The sequence below is a fragment of the Pan troglodytes genome, chromosome 16 (genome assembly GCF_028858775.2).
Source record: "Pan troglodytes isolate AG18354 chromosome 16, NHGRI_mPanTro3-v2.0_pri, whole genome shotgun sequence".
Lineage (NCBI taxonomy): Eukaryota > Metazoa > Chordata > Mammalia > Primates > Hominidae > Pan > Pan troglodytes.
This window is the reverse complement of record NC_072414.2, coordinates 67,153,209-67,172,507: the sequence shown is the minus strand read 5'-3', so window position 1 is coordinate 67,172,507 and position 19,299 is coordinate 67,153,209. Positions and strand designations below refer to the sequence as shown.

General features: G+C 57.6%; 1 protein-coding gene across 5 annotated transcripts; it reads right to left on the bottom strand.

Moving 5' to 3' along the window:
• Positions 1-808: 808 nt before the first annotated feature.
• C15H15orf39 (chromosome 15 C15orf39 homolog) lies at positions 809-16,752 on the bottom strand. Of its 5 annotated transcripts, XM_009429552.5 has the most exons (5): positions 16,623-16,752; positions 13,174-13,448; positions 10,271-10,369; positions 3,511-6,336; positions 809-1,581 (listed from the first exon to the last, which is right to left on the bottom strand). In XM_009429552.5, the coding sequence occupies exons 4-5, from the start codon at positions 6,284-6,286 to the stop codon at positions 1,214-1,216; spliced, it is 3,144 nt and encodes a 1,047-aa protein (XP_009427827.1). In that variant the 5' UTR covers positions 6,287-6,336; positions 10,271-10,369; positions 13,174-13,448; positions 16,623-16,752; the 3' UTR covers positions 809-1,213. The 5 variants fall into 5 exon arrangements, with proteins under 5 accessions (XP_009427827.1, XP_063650278.1, XP_063650279.1 ...); XM_063794208.1 differs by lacking the exon at positions 10,271-10,369 and having other exon boundaries at positions 16,623-16,726; XM_063794209.1 differs by lacking the exon at positions 10,271-10,369 and having other exon boundaries at positions 3,459-6,336; positions 16,623-16,723.
• Positions 16,753-19,299: the final 2,547 nt, after the last annotated feature.

Below are 19,299 nucleotides of genomic sequence, written 5' to 3'. Positions count from 1 at the left end.
AAGTATGTGTGTGAGAGGGGTCCACAGAGCCACAGCCATCTGCACGAGGGTGCAGAAGCACCTTCTGGACTGGGAGCAGGGAGAGCAGCCTGCGAGCAAAGGGCTAAGCACACAGTGACGGAACATGAAACCCACCATCCCCAAACACACGGACAGGCCCCACTTCCAAAAACGAGCCAGATGCTTTAATGGGCTGCCTCCAGGGCCCATCGGCTCATCAGAATCCCTTAAATGAGGCCCAGAGCTTGCCAGCCTTTGGTTCAGCTCAGCACTCCACAGGCAGGTGGCTCACAGCAGGCCTGGCTGATGGGCTCTGGCTTGGGGAGCAGCAGGGTCCTCAGTCCAGATCTTCAGAGACCTTCTAGGACTGAGCTGCCACTTAGCCTACCTGCACCAGTCCCTGAGTCCCAGCAGCTGCTTAGCTTCTAGAAAACTTAAGTTTCCTGGGATAATGCCAGGGGTAGGGGAGGCAGTTCAGGGAAGCACTGATGTCAATTCAGGACAGGCCTGGGGCCTCCTGGGGTGGCAGCAGCAGGCCCAGAACAAGGACGCCAGCTCCAGGCTGCATCCCTGCACCAGTAGCGGGGATTGGGAGCAGGGAGTGCAGGCTCCCTCAGGGAGCTCCAGGCTGGAGTAGGGCCAACCCAACCCCAAATGCTGGGGGATGACTCTTGAAAGTGTGAGTCACATCCACTGCCTAAGGTACCACTCTACGATAGCCAAGTCCTAGGACACACGAAGACTTTCTATAGGAAGGTTCTCTGCCTCCAATTCTAGGCCCTGTCCCAGAGAGGAAGCAGAGACCAAATGGTGACAGGGTATGTATCAGGCAGCATCCCCACAACAACCCTGTGAGGTAGGTTGCGTTGTCCCATTTTACACATGGGGAATGAGGGCTCAGCAGAGGTGAAGTTTCTTGCCCAGGTCCTGCAGCAAGAACACGAGCCGGGATTCAAGCCCAGGTCTGTCGGGCTCCAAAGCCCATGTGTGTTCTCTAGGCAAGAAATAGGGAGTAGTCCTATCCAATAAAGACCCTCACGTTAAAAGCTCAAGGGCTCTTCAGCCCACCCTGAATGGGCCACAGGGTCAGAGATGGAACCCCTCCAGGGGAGCAGCCACAGCCCCAGCATCCACTCGTGGCCCCGGGGCAGCTGGGCAGGCAGAAGGGAAGGGTGGAGAGTGATTGCTATACACACAGCACTGGCAACCAGTGCTACAGGTGATGGCTCTGGCTGTCCAGCAGCTGTGGGCAGGGTGAGGGCCGGTCTGGTCTTGAGGACTTGTGGCCCCAGGTGGGCAGAGCCAGGCCATTGAGCCAGGCGGTCTCCAGCAGACTGCGGAAGCGGGCCTTCAGTGTGGGGCCAGGTGGGCTGGCACTGGCAGCAGGGGTAGGGGAGGCACCACAGGACTCTTCCCCAGCAGCTGCCTCTGCTTTCTCCGGGCCAGGGGTTGGTGGCTTCCTGCCTGGCTTCCTGACCTTGGGGGCCGGTGACTTCCGAGCCAGGGCTAGGCTCTCTGGCTCATCTCTGGCCACAGTGGGCTCTGAGGAGGACACAGCTCCAGCCTCAGTGTCAAAGTCACCTGGAAAACGAACACATAGTCAGCCTGCAGACCCCATACCCTCAGGTCCCACCTCCTGGCTTCCAAAGCCATCCAAACAGTGGTTCTGCTCTGCCCCAAGTCAGGCTGGCATCACAACTCTTCCCCACACATGCCCACTGGCCAGACCATCCAAGCAAAAAAGATGTGCTTCTCCCCAGGTGACACCAGAACTCTATCTGATGAGGGCACCACTCAGGAGAGGCTGTTTGGGTACAAGGATGAGAGCAAAGGGGCTCAGCAGGTCAGGAACTATTGGCCTGGTCCAATACCCATTGCTCAGATGGAAAACTGAAGCATGGGAACAGAGGATCCTGCCATATATAAGACAGCCATCATGTTTCTGCCATACCAGCCCCAGAGACCAAGCCCAAGCCCGAGGCCGAGCCCAGGTAGGGACTGTCCTAAGAGCCATGCTGGGGGAGCACAGGAACCCACCCACAACAAAGGAAGGCAGGGATAACTGTCTAGGGGCACACAGAGAAAAACGGCTCCCAAGGTGGGAGGGAGTGAGGACAGGGGCAACAAAATTCAGCCAGAGGCCAGAAGCCTGGTCTCAATCACTTCCTTCCCAGGACCCCCGATTGTTGCAAGCTCCAGTCAGAGCACCTCGGACTGTGTGGAGTGCCCAGACTCCACTGCCGATCAGGCAGCCCAGGAGAAACAGACCTGACCCTCTCTGGGCCCCAGACAGCCCAACTGTATGGGGAGAGGACTGAGCTGGGCAGCCCAGCCCTGAGTGATGTGGGACCCTCACTCAGTAACAGATCGCCTGAGTCTGGATTTCCTTTGCATCCCATTAAGGCATCTGCTCCAATTTTGTAAGTATTCAGGGATCAGGGATTCTGGTCATCCAGCCCCTAAGCTCATCTGCACCTCACTGCCACAGGCCCTTCCCCATCCCAACCAGGTAAGGGCCCGGGGCAAGGCTGCCACTACGGGGATGGAACTAGGAACAGTTTCTACAGGGAAGAGGCTGGGCGGTGGAAATGGGAGAGGGTGGAGTTGGAGGCAGCAGGGAGAGAAAAACTAGAGGGGGCCTCAGGCTGCAATGCCAGGTGTACTGACGCAGGAGGGGCAATAACAGAATCCACTTGGTCCCATCACCAGATCCCTAGCTGAAGAAGTGTGATCATACACGCCACACAACACTTCGGCAGTTGTGTGGTCCTCCAGGACATTAAAAGAAAACAAGCTGGAGAACAGCAGGCACGAGACATCATTTAGTAGAGGAAAAGCAAACCACAAAACAATGCGACTTATGGGCACACTTCTGTGTATGTAAGGGCCGGGGAGGACTGCAAAACTACACGTTCAAAAAGGCAGCTGTGGCCCTCACCAGGTCTAGAACATGAGGAGCTTTGTGAAAGGGGGTGCCCTTCACTGACATGGAAAAGAACTGGTGGTGGGAAGTGAGCTGAGGGGAAGGCTCGGGAGTGTGATTTGGGATGAGTTCAGTGTGGGAGAGAGACCCAGGGGCTGAGGCCCAGCATGCAGTGGGTTATTTAGGGCTAGAGCTCACAAAGGGGATGCTAGGCTGGAGATCAGGGAAATTATCTCAGCTAGAAAACAGGGCCTAACCAGAGTGCCGGAAACACTGCACCAAAGATGGAGAAGGCACAGGCAGAGGAGGAGGGAATCCAAGAAGGTGCAGCACCAGGGGAGGCTGAGGAGTTTCCATGGGGACAGAGCAGCTGGCATGTTCAGAAGCCTACAAAAGAGGCTATGAAGGTGCTCACTGATTGTCTGGAGGGTCAAGGGGTGGGGGTACCTAGAGCCCATCCTAAAGCCCCCTACCCGGGCAGGAGTCCTTGGAATCACTCAGCCCCAGCTGTGACGCACTCACACAGCACACACACCTGTCACTTGCTCACACAGCTCCGGTGGCCACTGGGGCTGCCCCATGCTCACCCAGCTGGCGGCGTACACAGTCGCGCCACTGCAGGCCGAGAAGGTCGGGGTAAATGTCGGGCAGCTGGCGCAGCGCCAGTAACTTCAGCATGCGTGAGGTGCAGCCTGGCAGGGCGAGCTCCCGCAGTGCCCGCTCCTCCGACAGCGTCGTGGGCCGCAGCTCCACACGATGCTCCTGCAGCACATGGTCCACAGAAGCGGGTGGCAGCCGAGGGAAGAGCCGCTCCTTCACCAGGTGAATGGGCACGAAGATGGCACCAGCTCGCACCACATGGGGGAAGGGGCACCGGTGGGTGCGATCGAAGCGCTGCAGCTGGGACAGCAGCTTGGCCAGCAGCCCCTGCACACCCTGGCAGTCCTGCCACGCAGCCTGGCCCCAGGGCCCAGCCGTCTCTAGCCACTCGCGAAGCTTCTCTGGAGGAGAGTGGGCGACGGAGCCAGAAATAGCATCACACAGGGACGCGTGTAGTCCTGTAAAATGCTGCTCTGGGGAGTCCCCTGGGGCTGAAGTAGATGCTGGAGCAGGGCCTGCAACTGGAGCTGGAACTGGAGCTGGATCCCGGGCTGAAGCTGGAGCCTGAGCTCTAGCCAGAGCAGGGGATGGAGCTGGAGCAGGGGCAGGGGAGGCCACAGCTACGGCTGGAGGGCTGGGCAGTGCCAGGCTGAAGCAGGTCACGGACAAGGGCTGTTGAGCGAGAATCCGCAGTCCAATGGGCCCAGATGTGGGGGTGGGTGCAGGCTGTGTGGGAGCAGGAGCTGAGGTGGGCGTGGACGGGACCACGGCTGCAGGCAAAGGTGCTGGACGGAGGATCTTGAACTTTCGGAACATGAAGGCCACAGAGCTGTGGAAGTTGGTCCTTGGCATGGCATCTGTGGTCACTGGCACCCCAGGCAAGCCTGGTGCTTCTGTGTCTATCTTTTTCAGGCCTGGCAGATCTGACACCATGTTGCCCACATCTGGCACATCCATGGCTGCAGTAGGCTTGGCATGCTCCACAGAACGGGAAGCCTTGACAGGGGAGGCCTCTGCTGTGGGCTTCCTCACACTCAAATCCAGGGCTACCTCCTCCTTAAGTGAGCCCCTTAGGGGTTTACTCCCTGAGGGGCCCTCCTGGGCAGGCAGGGTCCCCCTGCAGCCTTTGTCCTGACTTTCACTGGTGGCTGGGGCTGAGTCAGGCTCAGCTGTGGCAGAGTCAGGCTCAGTTGTGGCCTCGGGTGCCGGCACATCCAGATAGTCACGGTAGGGGGCCAGGCTGAAGACATTGTCAATGACAGGCATTGGTGGAGAGCTGGGTGGCCTTGCGCCCTCCTTCTGTGGAAGAGACTGGCACTCCCGGGCACAGGGGGGCAGTGCTGGGGGGGTACAGGGAACTGGACTGTCTCGGATGACGATGGGCGGCCCAGAGTGCTCACTGAGCCGGGGCTGGAGCTTCTCTTTCCTGCAGCTGGGCAGCCAGGTCTTCTCTTCGGTTTCCTGTGCAGGCCTCACAGGCTCTGAGCAGGGCTGGCTCGCTGGCAAAGGCTGGCATGCCCTCTGGAAGGCACCGGGCTGTGGCACAGCCCGCACATTGTTCTGGGAAGGTGGTGTCCCTCCAAGCCCAGGGGATGCTCCATAGAGAGAGAGGTCATCCCGGGTATAAGGAAAACTCAGTGTCTGGGGGGCAAAGTCCAATGGGCACCGTGGAGCGAGAGGCGGCTCCAGCTTGAGGCCTGGAGAGGGTGCTGGGAGAGGGGCAGAGGGGTAGGGGTAAGTGTCCAGCCCCAGAGGGGGAATGTAAGGTGCCTGGGCTGCCTGCTGCCTCAGGTAGGGGCTGCCCAGCCCACCAGCCTGGTACCCGGTCCCCTTGTGGCCCCCCAGAGGCTGCAGTGGGAGTGCTGGGCTGTAGCTGCCCTGCTTCTCTGGGTGGCGACAGGCTGGAGGGCAAGGCAGGGCCTGTGGAAGGTGGGGTGGTGGGTGGTGGGGTGGTGGGTAGTGGGTGGGCCCGGTGTCCTGACAGGGTGGCCCCAGGGGCTGGGCCAGCTGGGTCCAAGGACTTGAGGGCCCCTCAGACATTGCTTGCTTGGAGTTCCTAGGGTAAGGACCTGTGTACCTGGAGGCCAGGAAGCCCGTGCTGTGGATGGTCTGATATTTCTCCAGGAAGGGCTGGCATGGGGAGAAGCTCCCTGAGGAGTCTTTACTGGACCCCTCAGTTGGCACCGCCCGCAAGAAGGTGCCATCCAGAGTCTGGCCCTTGCTAGGAGCTGGGGCCAGAGAGCAGGGTGGGTCAGCTGAGGGCAACAGGGGCCCAGTCACCAGAGTCCAGTCAACATCCAGTGGCCTCTTCACTGCTCCTTCCCCCAGGCAAGTTGAGAGCCCATAGCACAGAGGGTTGCGGTAGACAGGTTTGGGTGCTGCCAGTGGTGGGCCTGGGTAGGAGTGAGCCTGGGGACTGAAGGGCAGGAGCTCAACAGGGCTGGAGTCCTGCATCTTCTCAGGGCCTTCTGCTGGCGAGCGGTAGAACAGGCAGTTGGTCAGCAGGTTGTCCGCCTGAAGTGGGGGTCCTGCCATACCGGTAGAGTACAAGGGTGGGTATGGGGTCCAGGACGCCAACTGCTCAGACTCGGCCTTAGGAGTACCCGCCATGGGGCAGGAGAAGTAGGACCCCTTGTAGGTGCAGGGCTCCTGGTTACCAACAGAGTGGGGCAGGCTGTGCTCGAGCCCGGAGTCTGTCTCTAAGCGGGGCAGCTTGCCATACATCACAGGCCCCAGGGTTCTCAGGGGTCGCTTCTCTGCCATCGCTGTGAAGGCTTCGAGCCCTCCTAGGCCCCTGCTACTCAACTTCTGACCTGGGATAGAGAGAGAAAGGCAGGGGCTGTCAGGAAAACAGGCTACAGGCAAAGCAACAGAGGGCTGCTGCTCTCATCAGCTCACTGCTACACCTAAGAACCTGGCGCTTAATTGATGCTCAGTTAAGACTGTGAGTGCATGAGCCACGTGACAGAGGTTTCCAACTCGTGTATGTATTTTTTTGAGGCAGGGTCTCACTCTGTTGCCCGGGCTGGAGTGCAATGACATGAACTTGGCTTACCGCAGTCTCAACCTCCTGGGCTCAAGTGATTCTCCCAACTCCCAGGTTGCTGGGACCACAGGTGCCTGCTACCACGCCCGGCTCATTTTAGTATTTTTTGTAGAAACAGGGTCTTACTATGTTGCCCAGGCTGGTCTTGAACTCCTGGACTCATGTGATCCTCCCATCTTGGCCTCCCAAAATGCTGAAATCACAGGCATGAACCACCTACTGCACCTGACCCCAACTCGTATATTTTAAGCTGCAGAACCCTTTGTTTAATGAATTATTCTACACAGAAACCCCATCCATCCCCACTCCAGGAGCCCCTTCTGTTCGATTTTCCTCCATACAACTCCCAAGATCCCCTCCTTGTTGGGATTTCAGAATTTGTAGGGGCACTGGGTCTCAGGGTCACTTGACATACCCTGCCGCCACCCCCTCATATACAGATAAGGAGACCCATTCATCCCAAAGTCACCAATGAAATAGACACAACGAGAAGCAGGCCTCCTGCCTCCCACCACAGGGTCCTATTCCAAGATGCCACAGTGATACCCACTGCAGCCAAAACATGGAATCTGAGTATTGTCTACAAATTCACAGATTTCTTGTGACACTCCTCTGACCTGCTGATCTTGTCAAAAATGGCAGAGTTGGGCCTCCAGCCCAGGTCCCTAGGCCCAAAGCCAATGCTGAGATACTGGACTTGGCTCTGGAGAGCAGTCCCCTAGGAGAGGTAACTGGGGACATCAGTCTGTACAAGCCACACCCCTCTCGCCCCACTCCTCCCCCTCCGCAGGAGTCAGGGCAGCCCAGCAGATGGTGCTGCAGCACCAGCAGGAAGGTCCCAGAGCATGAGGCGCCTGGATCCACCCCCAGCCCCCAAGCTGCAGATGGCGATTCCTAGGCACATGGCAGGGCGGGGGCAAGACAGCGTCAGGGGTGTGTGTGAAAGTCCAGGGAGGTGGCTAGGTGCTGTGGCTCACACCTGTAATCCCAGCACTTTGGGAAGCCGAGGTGGGCGGATCATTTGAGGTCAGCAGTTCAAGACCAACCTGACCAACATGGTGAAACGCTGTCTCTACTAAAAATACAAAAAAATTAGCCAGGCATGGTTGTGCATGCCTGTAATCCCAGCTACGCTGAAGGCTGAGGCAGGAGAATTGCGTGAACTCAGGAGGCAGAGGTTGCAGTGAGCCAAGATTGTGCTACTGCACTTCCAGCCTGGGCAGCAGAGCGAGACTCCACCTCAAAAAAACACAAGAAACAAAAAACAAAAACAAAAGAAAAGAAAAGAAAAGAAAAAAGTCCAGGGAGGGAGGCCCCAAGGGCCAGAGTGCTACTTAGCCACTACTCCCACTGTATTGATGGAAAAACTATGTGCTGAAAAAAGACAAAGCTCTAAGACAAGACCAAGGAAGGATGGGGACTGAGGCCCCTCGGGGCAGCAGGCACCCAGTAACCCATTAGGGGCTCATCTGAAGCCCGTCTGCTGGGGCCACACTGACCTACCTCTACCTCCCCCAGCCAGCACCCTGCTCCTGGAAACTCTCAGTAGCTTAGAAAGGACCACCTAGCTCAATCTTGCTATGATTAGGGCAAAGTGTCACAGGTTTCAGTGACTGGCAAGCAAGGACCAGCCCTCTCCTTGCCTCTTCTGGTTGGAGCCAATGACAGTCACAGGCTGAGTTAGACCGGCACATTTTGGGGTTAGAAAACGCAAGGCTAGTGTGGGGGCCAATGCCCACTTCCACCAAGGCAGACCCAGAAAGCAAGCTGGTTCATCTCCTGGACAGAACCCCACACCTCAGGCCAGCCTAGAGAAGACACAGAGGGGCCATTAGGACACAGGTGACAGTCCCAACAGCAGTGTCCTATGATAGAAACCTGCTATCGAGGGGTGAAAGCCCCCATCTCACTCCACAGCAATGCTGTGAGAAGGAACTGTAGGGTTTTGAAGTGTGGATCCTCCCCACCCCCACCCTTGGGACACTCTGGGTTAAGTACTGACTTTGGTCTCACCTCCCCCACATGCTCCTTGGGGTCTGCTGGGTCCCCACCCCCACCCCAGGAGTCCCTCTCTCCTGGGTCTCAGCCCATGGAATACCCTTTGCTCTGGAGACTTCTTGAGGCCCCTATCTGGGACCCAGTCAATAGACAGGAGACCACCTGGGACCCTCAGGAGTCTTTGTGGGAGGGGTGGCGGCTTCAGGGAGCCAACAGAGAACTCTTAGGGGTGTGGGAATGACCTGATCTCCTGCCAGTAGGAGGTGGAAAGCCCAGGATACACTCTCTCAAGGGAGACTCCTCCTCCACTCAAGACAGTTGCCAAAATGTAGGTGCCTCCTTCCCTGACCCATACTGAGGCAAGCAAGCTCTCGGACAGGGCAGATGCCCAGGGAGCAGGCTCAGGTCATCCTTGAGAGGCAGCTCTGTTGATCCTCTGCCAAGCTCCAACGTCACTCAGCCAGCACCCAGGCCAGGGTCCCGGAGAAGAGCCCACCACCGCAGCACCGCCCCTGCCTTACGCAGTGGGAAAGGAAACAGCTCTCTGTTCCCACTTTCACCTTCTAGGGGCCTCGGGATGGCCGATGGCAAAGACCAGGAAGAAGAGCGCGATTCCTGCCCAATTGTGGCCAGCATCTGGATTCTCCTGGAGGGCTGGATCGGGCCTCGCCGAGTGTTCTCCCATCTCCCACCTTCCCTACCTGAGGCTCTGGGCTCTCCAGACGCTACAACCCAACCTGGGGCAGCCCAAAGTCTCCAGTGGAGGGGAAAGCGAACGGGATCGGTCTCTATCCCCTTTCCTCTACCCGCCCTGAGCATAACTCGGGTGCCTAGGGCCCACAGCCGACTTCGCTTAGAGGCTGCCGCCGCACCCGACCTGGCGGGCTTCCGGGTGTCCCCAAGCCCCTCCCGGCGGCGCCGAGACGCACGTGCATCCAGCAGGCTGACACACAGGCCGCCGCCACGCATGCAAACCCGTGCCTGCACGTACGTGCGTGGCCCACATCTGCACACACGCCATTCCAGAACTGCGCTCTCCCCTCGCTCGGGCCCCGGGCATACGTGTGCACGCAGGCAGGCCCGCGCACCCAGCCCCACATCGACGCCCGAGGACCGGCGGGAGGTCCCGGAACAGGGGCGGCCCGGCGACAGGGTCCGGGCAGCCTCCGCCTCAGGGCGATCCCGCCAGCCTGGGCTGAGGCCAGAGGGGTGAGTCAAGAGGTGGCGAGAAAACCGCAGGGCCGTCCCATCCCAGCAGGGCGCGTCCAGGGCCCCGCGGCGCCTCAGCGCCCGGCGCCCCCAGGCCCAGCCCTCCAGTGCCCCCTTGTCCCCATACCTCCCCCTCAACGCCATCCCCCAGCAATCCACGTGACAGGGTCCTGCGGGAGGCCGGAGGGCTCGGCCTGAGTTCCTTCTCGCCAGATTAGGCGCCTGTTCTCCGCCGGAGACCCAGAGCGCTACCAGGTCCCGGGAGCCTCGAAGTCCGGGGAAAGTCGGAGCAGCAGCGCCACCCCTGCCCCGCAGCCCGTTCGCGGGGGGCCGGCGGCAGCCAGAAGCCGCAGCCCCTCGGCCCAGGCGCGGCTCGCCCAGTCCCCGGGCCGGCCGGTAGGGGCGCCCTGGGGCAGCGCCACCCGCCCCTTCTCCACGCGCCGCCCGCAAACTCGGCCCAAGTTTCCGCGCCCGCCGAGCGGGCGAGCTCCTACCTGCAGAGCGCCAGGACTCCCGCCGCCGCTACCCCAGGCGGCCTCCGCGTCCGCATCCTCCAGCGTCTCTCCGGCCGCGGGTCCTAGTCCGACCGGGCCCTGCGCGGGAAGTCGCAGTGAGCACCAAGCCCGGAGCAACCCTCCTCGCTGCCGTTCGCGCCGCCGCTGGGCGCCGTCTGCGGTCCCGGGCGGGGCGGGCTGGGGGCGGGGCGGGGGCGGGGCGACTCGCAGGGTTGGGGAAGAGCCCGGCCCCGCCTCTGGGAGCCTGCGCTCCTGTGGGCAGCGGGTGCGGAGGGCCCGCGTGGGGCCAGCTCGCCAGGAGCGGGCCGCGGGCGCTGTGCACCGCCCGTAACCGCCACGCTCCACGAACCAGTGCCCGGCGGGCCCGTCACGCGCCCTCAGTCGCTCCCTTAGATCGTTCATTCACTGCCACTTGCTGCGATGTGACCTTGCGCCTGCCACTTGACCTCGCTGAGCTTCAGTTTCCTTATTTGCAAAAGTGGAATTCTGTCTTCCTCATAGCGGTGGCGGTGTAAGCTTGGAAAAGGGTGTTTGCAAATATCTGGCACACAGTAGGTGCCGGTATTCCCCTGTCCAGCACTAGTGTATTAGGGGGCTGGAGAAGGGCTCCTTGATCTGTCCCCTCATTTCGTTGTAGTCAATGAGGGCAATTTCCAGACTCCTGCTAGGGCACGGCAACTGTCTGAGGAAGCGGCGATCTCCCCATCCCTGGAAGGGCCGGGAATGAGGGTGCTGGGGGATTTGCAAAGTAGCCTGGGTGAGGCTCCCTCCATGAGGCAGACCGGCGCGCAGCCTGTGAGGCGGGTGGAGTGGAGCACGCCCAGCCAGGAATGGTGTGTTGCAAAGAGAGGCTGGAGGTGGGGAAGGGGTGCCTCTCCCTGGACCATCTGACTGTGGATGAGAGCCCCTCAGTGCTGCTACTTTATCTGAAGGAATCTGGTCCGTCAAAGCTCCTGGGCTGCCCGAGGACTGGGAACAGGTGTGTGCAGTGGGGAAGGGGAGGGCAGGTGGACATGCCAAAGGTCAGAGTCAGTTCAGGAAGCAAAACTATCCCCTCAGATCCCAAAGGTAAGTTCTGCCTGAGTCAGAGCAGAGCAGGCCTGAGGCTGCAGGTTCCAAGAATCACCAAGCAGCTGGAGCAGCTGGAGCTGAGGAGGAGGGGCTGGGCGCTGCAGGTAGGAAGAGGAAGTGAGGTCACCTGGGGAGCGGGGGCGGGAGGTGGGGGGAGAGTGTCACTTCATTTAGAGCTGGAAGGACCTTAGAAATAGAGTCGGGAACCATATAGGGAGAGACACTCAGAGAGGGTTGGGGCTTTCCCCAGGTCACACAGCAGGCTGGGACAAAATCCCAGATCTCCTGGCTCCCAGCCTGGGGCCCTTCCTGCAGCCACACCTTAGCGTCAGGAAAATACATCTGCGTGCGGACAGCTAGGGGTCACACCAAACATCATACCCTTAACCCCAGCCTGCAGCCCCGTGGGTCACAGGCTATTCACTGCTCTTGCCCCTTACCAATTCTGCTCGCCCCTCCTCCTCCAGCACTGCGCCGGCGACCCTGTCCCTGCCCTGCTAGTGGGGTGGAAGGAGGGCTGTGTTCTTAGCCCTTGGGGTCTAGGATGCTCAGGTTGTGTGCTCAGATGTGCCCAGTGGTCTCTCCAATTTCCCTGAGTTGGAATGGGACCCAACCAGGCCAGGATGAGCAGCCATCTGAGACAATAGGGGCTAGTTAAGATTTGCAGCACTGCTGAGCCTTGTGTTAGTTAATTCAGGGACACCTCACACAGACAGCAGCCCCACTCAACAGTATGTCTGTTCCTTTTCGGCATCACTTAAACACCCTGGACTGCCAAAGAAAGGAGGCAACACTGGGGGACTTGGGAGCTACTTTGTGACTTTCTGAGCCTCAAATTTCCTCATTGCAAAAAGGGAGCAGTGAGAGACCTGCCTTAGCAACTGTGGTGTCGGCCAACATCAGTGTGGGAAATTGCTTGTAAACTCTAGGAAGCTCATAGAGTGTCCCCAGACTATGAGCTCCTGAAGGCTCTGACCTTGCCATTTTCCTCCCTATACCAATGGTCGTCTGTGGAGCCTATAGAGAATGAAGGCAATCAATACAAGATAACTGCCTTGGGAGCTCCACATGTTTTTATCAGGACTGTGGTCTTGCAGAGATGTGATATTCTAATCAGAAGGAATAGTGTGAATAAAAGCAGAGAAGGGAACAGTCTGTCCTTATATGGCCTTCCCGAGTGGAGTTAACACAGAAAAAGAAAGTAGTGTAAAAAGGAGGTTTCTTCTCACCCCACCCCACCCCCACCACTACCAGGTCTGCCCAGGTTTCACATGCAACACACACACTCCTCTTCCACCCCACCCCAGACACCAGTTACTTCTCCTGGCTCCCTGGGAATGCAAGGTAAAAGGTCAGATCCTGAGCCTTGGCTCATTATTTTATGGTTATTAATAACAATGGTGCTCCCTCTAATGAGGCCACACCTGCTATTTACAAATCTCCTTCCTTGGAGGAGCTCCCTTACCCCAGAGGCGTGTGAGGTGGAGCTGGCAGCTACTCTACAGGCAGAGAAACAGAGAAGTATGGCACCTTTCCCTAAGACACACAGCAATGCCCCCTTCCATCCTTGCAGACCCAGCTATAGACACTGCCTCCTCCAGAGAGGCCCCTCAGACTGCTTTTGCTGCCCTGTCTGCCCTCTACTTCCTCATTGCTCCCTCTCCCCTCCCAGAAGAGGAATATCTCAGTGTCAGTGGTTGGGCATGGAGCTCCTACATCTATCTATGAGATAATTGATATCTCATTTAATTCTTACAACCATGTGAAGCAGGAGTTTGAAAAACAAGCACACTGAGGTTTGATCCACTGACCTGTGTGGTTTAGGCAAGCCCCTTAGCTCTCAGCTCACTCATCGTTACAGGGACATGACTTGCTACAGGGCTCCAGTGACTTCACAGCTTGATTTGTAGTAAGGTTTCAACCAGTGGTGATGTTGCAGGAGAATAAGGTCTGGAGGCAGGGAACCTAAGGCCAACTGGTGCTGGATATTACAGACTACTCTTCAACCCCTTCTCTTTCAAGGTGGCAGTTGCTGCATGGTAGTTGCAATCCCTCCTTTTGCTGTATGGCAGTTGCTGAGTGGCAGCTGGAAAATGAAAGTGCCTCTGATTGGTCCCCTCCCACAACCCATCAGACTGGTCGTGGGCCTACTCTTCAACCAATCAGACTGGTTGCGGGCCACTAGGGTGAACCAATGGGAAACCTCTAGAGGGTATATAAACCCCAGAAAATTCTGTAACCAGTGCTCCTGAGCCTCTTGCTGGAGGTTTTGCTGCCTTGCTTGTGCCTTTTGTCCAATTCTTTGTTCAAAACACCAAGAACCTGGGCAACTACCCTCAACCAGTAACAGTAGCCCTAGAGGAGGAGGAGGAGGCCACTTGTCCACATAGCCAAGAAATGGAGAGCTAGGATTGTCCCTGGAGGACTGTGTGACTCCAGTGCCTTCTGAGGGAGGGCTCAGACACAATTGTTGTTCAGGAACCCGCTGCCACTAAAGCAAGCAGAGCCTGAAGCTGGGCTGCGTCAGTGGCCATCAGCATGGACTCAGAGCGTCGTAGGGATCTGGGTTGGATAGGACCTGGGCAGGAGGACAGGGCCATGGGGTCTGATTGAGGTGAGGTGAGCCACTTTCCAAAGGTGTACTGGGAAATCAGGGCATCCTTCTGCAGGGGAGGCTGGGGGTGGGGGCAGCCTGCTGCTTTGCCACAGTGAGCAGGGAGTGGGAGCCTCTCAAACTCCGAAGGAGCCCCCCTACTACCTCCAGAGAAAATCAGACTTGCTCAGAGGGGAGGCCCTAAGACTGAGAAGTGGGGCAGGCTTTCACTGGGCACCTCTGGAAGACTGCATCTGCTGGCCTGTTGGCTAGGAAAACAACAACAACAACAACAACCAAAAACCATGCACAACAATTTAGGGACCCTGGCCAGGTGCAGTGGCTCACACCTTTAATCCCAGCACTTGGGGAGGCTGAGGCAGACAGATCACTTAAGGTCAGGAGTTTGAGATCAGCCTGGCCAACATGGGGAAACCCCATGTCTACTAAAAAACAAAAATTAGCCGGCGTGGTGCACAAGCCTGTAATCCCAGCTACTCAGGAGGCAGAGGCACTTGAACCCGGGAGGCAGAGGTTGCAGTGAGCTGAGATCGTGCCTCTGCACTCTAGCCTGGGCAACAGAGTGAGACTGTATCTCAAAAAAAAAAAAAAAAAAAAAAAAAAAATTTAGGGACTCCTGCAGAGGAGGGGAACATTCTTTAATTAACAGCTAGGATGGGCTGATTTTCCTTCTCTCCTTCCCATCCTTCCTTCTGTCACATATTGAGGATCTCCAGGTTTTATGCTGGCATTGAGGGTACAGCAGTAGATGGGTCCCAGTGCTGTCTCCCAGACTTCAAACAGACCATTGCCTCCAGTGAGATGGGTGCTTGTGTGGAGGTGGGTCTGCCACAGTGGGAGACAGGCCTCAGGAACAGGACTGCTGGGCCTTGGACTCAGGGAGGGTGGGACTGTGATGTCTCACTCTGGCTGTGCCAAAGCCCAGCCATTGGAGGCTTGGTGCTGGAGGCAGCAGGAAATATTCCCTGCCTGCCTCCACAGAGAGCTTTCTAATGCCTGTGTCTAACTGGTCACTCCTAGCTTGGAGTCTCCTGTGGTTCCTCAGTGGCCTCAGGTTCCAGTTCCCCAGTCTGGCTTTGGCATGTCTCCTGATTGTCCCGATTGTCTCCCCAGCCAGCCAAGGTTCCTTTCAGGTCACACCTCCACACTTTGGAATATGCTCTCCGTCTGCCTTGGCTGCTTGTCTGGCTTTCCTTGCTAATTCCTGTTGGCCTTTCAGACTCAGCTCAGAGGCTGGGCACGGTAGCTCATGCCTGAAATCCTCCCACACTTTGGAAGGCAGAGGCTGGAGGATCACTTGAGCCCAGGAGTTCAAGACTGGCCTGGGCAACAGAGCAGGACAAATAAAAAAAATTTCCAGGCATGGTGGCACACACCTGTGGTCCCAGCTACTCGGGAGGCTGAGGTGGGAGGATGACTTGAGCCCAGGAGGTTCAGGCTGCACTAAGCTGTGATCAGGTCACTGCACTTCAGGCTGGGCAGCAAACCAAGACCCGACACAGCCCCCGTCAAAAAAAAAAAAAAATCAGCTTGGGATCCCTCCTCCAGGAAGCCTTCCCTGAGCTCCAGGCTGGGTTTGGTCATCTCTTCTGAGGTCCCAGAGCATTTTGAACTCACCTCCATTTTAGCCTCAGCTCCCTGTGCTGAAATTGCCTGGCTATAAGCCTGGCTTCTCTCTTATACTGGGGAGGGACCTCCTCCAGGGTGGGGCCTGGGTCTGCCCTTGGGCTGTGACTCTAGTGCCCACCACAGGGCTGAGTCAGGCTGTAGTTATGGAGTGAAGGTTTAATGGTGAAGGAGGGCTATGCACATCTGAAAGGGAAGAAAGGCAGAAAAACCTACCCAGGCCCAGAGATGAGAGCCTGAAGGAACCTCTGCTGCCCAGAGCTCCCCTAAAGCCCCTGGACTCCCCCTCTCAGCCTCTTAGGACCCATGACACCAGCAGTAGCCTGTTTCTAGCCCCTATTTCAACATGGGGCAAATGAGACGCAGAGAGGGCCAGCTACCTGCCTGGGGTCTCAGGCAGGCAGCTCCAGAACCCAGGTCTCCTGAAGGCCTGTCCAGTCCATACACCAGGCCTCCTCCTGGTTCTGCCACTGCCTCTCTATCCCCTCCTCCCCTCTCAGACCTAGGATGGAAAAACACCTGGCCGAGCTCCACCTGCCTGCCTCATGCTGCCTGCAGCCCCCTCCTTGGAGGCCATCAGCCTGGGGTAGGGGTGTGAGGAGAAGAGGAGGGGGACCCCTGCAAAGAGGGGAGGGGCTGATGCATTTCCCCCTGTGCTGCAGGAGCTGCTCCCCTACCCAGAGCCTGGACTCCTGCCAGCCACCCTCATCACCTCCTCTCCCCATCCAGGGCCTCTCCCTGGAGATCCCCTCCCCCGGCCTCGGCGCCCTGGGCAGAGCCATCACAGCTGTTTCCAGGGTGGTGGTTGGGGCCTAGGCCTGGGCCTGGGCCTGGGCGGGCCCTACCCACAGCCCTGACTCCAGCCCAGTGCCCGCCCCTCGCTTTGATCGAGCCTTGGCCTTCATCGGGAGTCACCTTCCCCCAGATCCCCAGTTCAAAGGTTTTGGGGGGCTGCCAACCCAGCTCCTCCTTGCCCCACCATGTCCCCTCCCCCAGTGCTGGGGCACCCTCCCCTCCTACCGTGGGCAGGCCAGGTGGACTATCATGGAAGCCTTTCTAAGGCTGGCCGAGGCGGCTGGGTCTGGCCAGGTGGTTGGCTGCTGCCCCTTCATTAGCGGCCCGCTGGGGTTGCCGTCACTTAGGGCTGGTTACCAGGCAACCGCGTCCAAGGAGGGCTTGGCTCTGGCTCAGGGCTGGCACAGCGGCGCTGCTGCTGAGGTGGGAGGTGAGCAGCCAAGCAGGGTGGGAGACTGGGGTCACGGTCAGGAGGCCTCCTGCTCCCCAGAGTAGGGGTACAGTGCTTCAGAAACTCCCTGTTATCATCTCACCTTAGACTCACAGCCTGGCCCCAGAAAAGGGGTTTTGGGTCCTCAACACAAACAGCCATACTCAGAGCCCTCAGGTTTCCTGGAGGTTGAGGGGAAGCTGAGTGGGAGCAGAGAAGGGCACCCTTCTCCCTTTTGCATCTGGGGGTGTGGCCCTGTGGCCTTCTTACCCTGAGTAGGGGTGGGAGGGGCACAAGGAGTCGGATTTTCTGGTGTGCAGGGCTTAGGTTTTGGATCTAAATCCTGCCCTAAACAAAAACAAATAAACAGAAAGAAAACCAAAAATAATAATGATAATAAACAATAAATCCTGCCCTGCCTCTCATGGTTGTGCTTTCTTGGACATGGTTTTTTTTGTTTTTGTTTTTTGTTTTTTGAGATGGAGTCTGGCTCTGTCACTCAGGCTGGAGTGCAATGTGCGATCTCAGCTCACTGCAACCTCCACCTCCTGGGCTCAAGTGATCCTCCCACCTCAGCCTCCCAAGTAGCTGGAACTACAGGTGTGCATCACCACACCCACCTAATTTTTCTGTTTTTTTGTAGAGATGCGGTTTTGCCATGTTGACCAGGCCAGTCTCAAATTCCTGGCCTCAAGCAAACCTCCTGACTTGGCCCCCCAAAGTGCTAGGATTACAGGCATGAGCCACCGTGCCAGCTGTGGACATGTTGATTGCTTCTGTGAACCTTGACCACCTTCTCTGAAAAATGGGATGGTAACCCATCTCTTAAGATGGCTTGCAGGGCATGAATGCTCAGTGCAGTGCCTGGCACATACCCATCCATTCCCTCCCTCCACACCCCAAGCTTCCCACATTGCAGGGGGCAGGATTACAGATGCTGACCGCCCACACATGGGCCACCCACCATTGCCAAGTGACCCAGGAATGTGCCATCTTTATGTCCAAGAATAGTTCTGGGCCCTATGTGGTACCTTGTTCCCCTCATCCTTGCTGACTTGTTTTTTTAATTTAACAAACACTCCTAGTCTTTACTATGTACCTGGCACTGTTTAAAATGCTTCACAAATATTAGCTCATTTAATGTATTTAATCTATTTAATGGATGAAGTCGCTTAGTCCATTTATTTTGTAATCCATTTACTGGACTAAATGAGGTGATGCTGAGGTGGATGCAGAGAGCTGTGTGGGAGGAAAGCCTGGCCACATCTCTCTGCTCTGCCAGGGCAGCTTCTGCTGCGCAGCTGGGTTGAACGCCAGTCCTGCCTCCTGCCTCCTGCCACAAGGCCAGCCTGGGATGGTAGAGCCATGGGCAGGTCAGAGTTTCAGGGAGAGCAGTGATGGCTAATTAAAACTTCAGCTCAGGGAGGCCCCCTTGGGGCATGGATTGCCTCAGTCAGCTTCCCTGGGGGAGTCCCCTAATTGGACCCCTGGGCCCTAGGAGTGATGCAAACTCACCAGGCAGATGATGGCAGGCAGGGAGGGAGGGGAAAGGGGGAAGGAAGCAGGCTGGCCAAAAAATAACAACAACCCCCTTCCCATTGTGAGAGATGGTGACTTTGGAGTCCCCAAACTGTCACTTAGGAACTGTGTGACTTTGAATCAGTTGCTTGGCCTCTCTGAGCCTCAGTTTCCTCATTGAGAAGTGGGGATAGGAAAACTTCCAGCCCTGGAGGGTTGCTATGAGACCTGTGCAGAAAGTACATAGCACCATGCCTGGCTCAGAAATAGGCACTCAGACAATTGGAGCAATTGTCACAGTTACTGCCACGGTCCTCTCTTATCCGTCATTTCATTCAGTTCTCAGAGCATTCTGGGAGTGAGGAGGACAAGCCTTCAGAGCAGGTAGGGGGTTAGCCTCCCAGCTTTCATAACCAACAGTCTGGGTCCTGGGCCGCGTGTGGAGTGTGGAGGGGCGGGGGCAGGGGATGCTGCAGAGGATCAGGCAGAAGGTCACTGCTCAGCCTGCTATGCAGATGGACCTGGAGCCTGCCTGTGGAGTGGAGAGGACTTGACTAGGCAGAAAGCAGCCCAGGGGGCAGAGCTGGAGGCAGCCAGACAAAGGTCTGAAGACCAGATAAAGTGCAGAGTGTGCCAGAAGCCCTGGGGAGACAATGGGGCTAGAGATGGGTGAGTGACAGCCACATGCTACCCTGCTGAGAGTTGGGGTCTGGCCCAATGTGGCCAAAGTCTTCCCTGGGTCCAGGGTGCTGAGATTGACTTGTGCCAGAAGGGTGGGCTGTGAAGAAGGGAGTCTCGGGGAGGGGAGAGGGTACTAGGCTTTTCCTTTCTGGATGCAGCAAGGTAGACTCCTTAGCTCCCCTGCCCTCATTCCAGGGAGCAGACAGTGTCATCTCCAATTTGTGAGGCCTCTAGAGTCACTGGCCCCTTACCAGCTATTCACAGAGGGGCAGG

What these genes read in the sequence shown, in the direction of transcription:
- C15H15orf39 (XM_009429552.5), bottom strand. Translation starts at nt 6,286, where the DNA reads ATGGCAGAGAAGCGACCCCTGAGAACCCTGGGGCCTGTGATGTATGGC. An exon ending in CTGTGTACGCCGCCAGCTGG is followed by an intron (nt 1,582 to 3,510) that starts GTGAGCATGGGG and finishes TTCGTTTTCCAG; the next exon opens with GTGACTTTGACACTGAGGCT.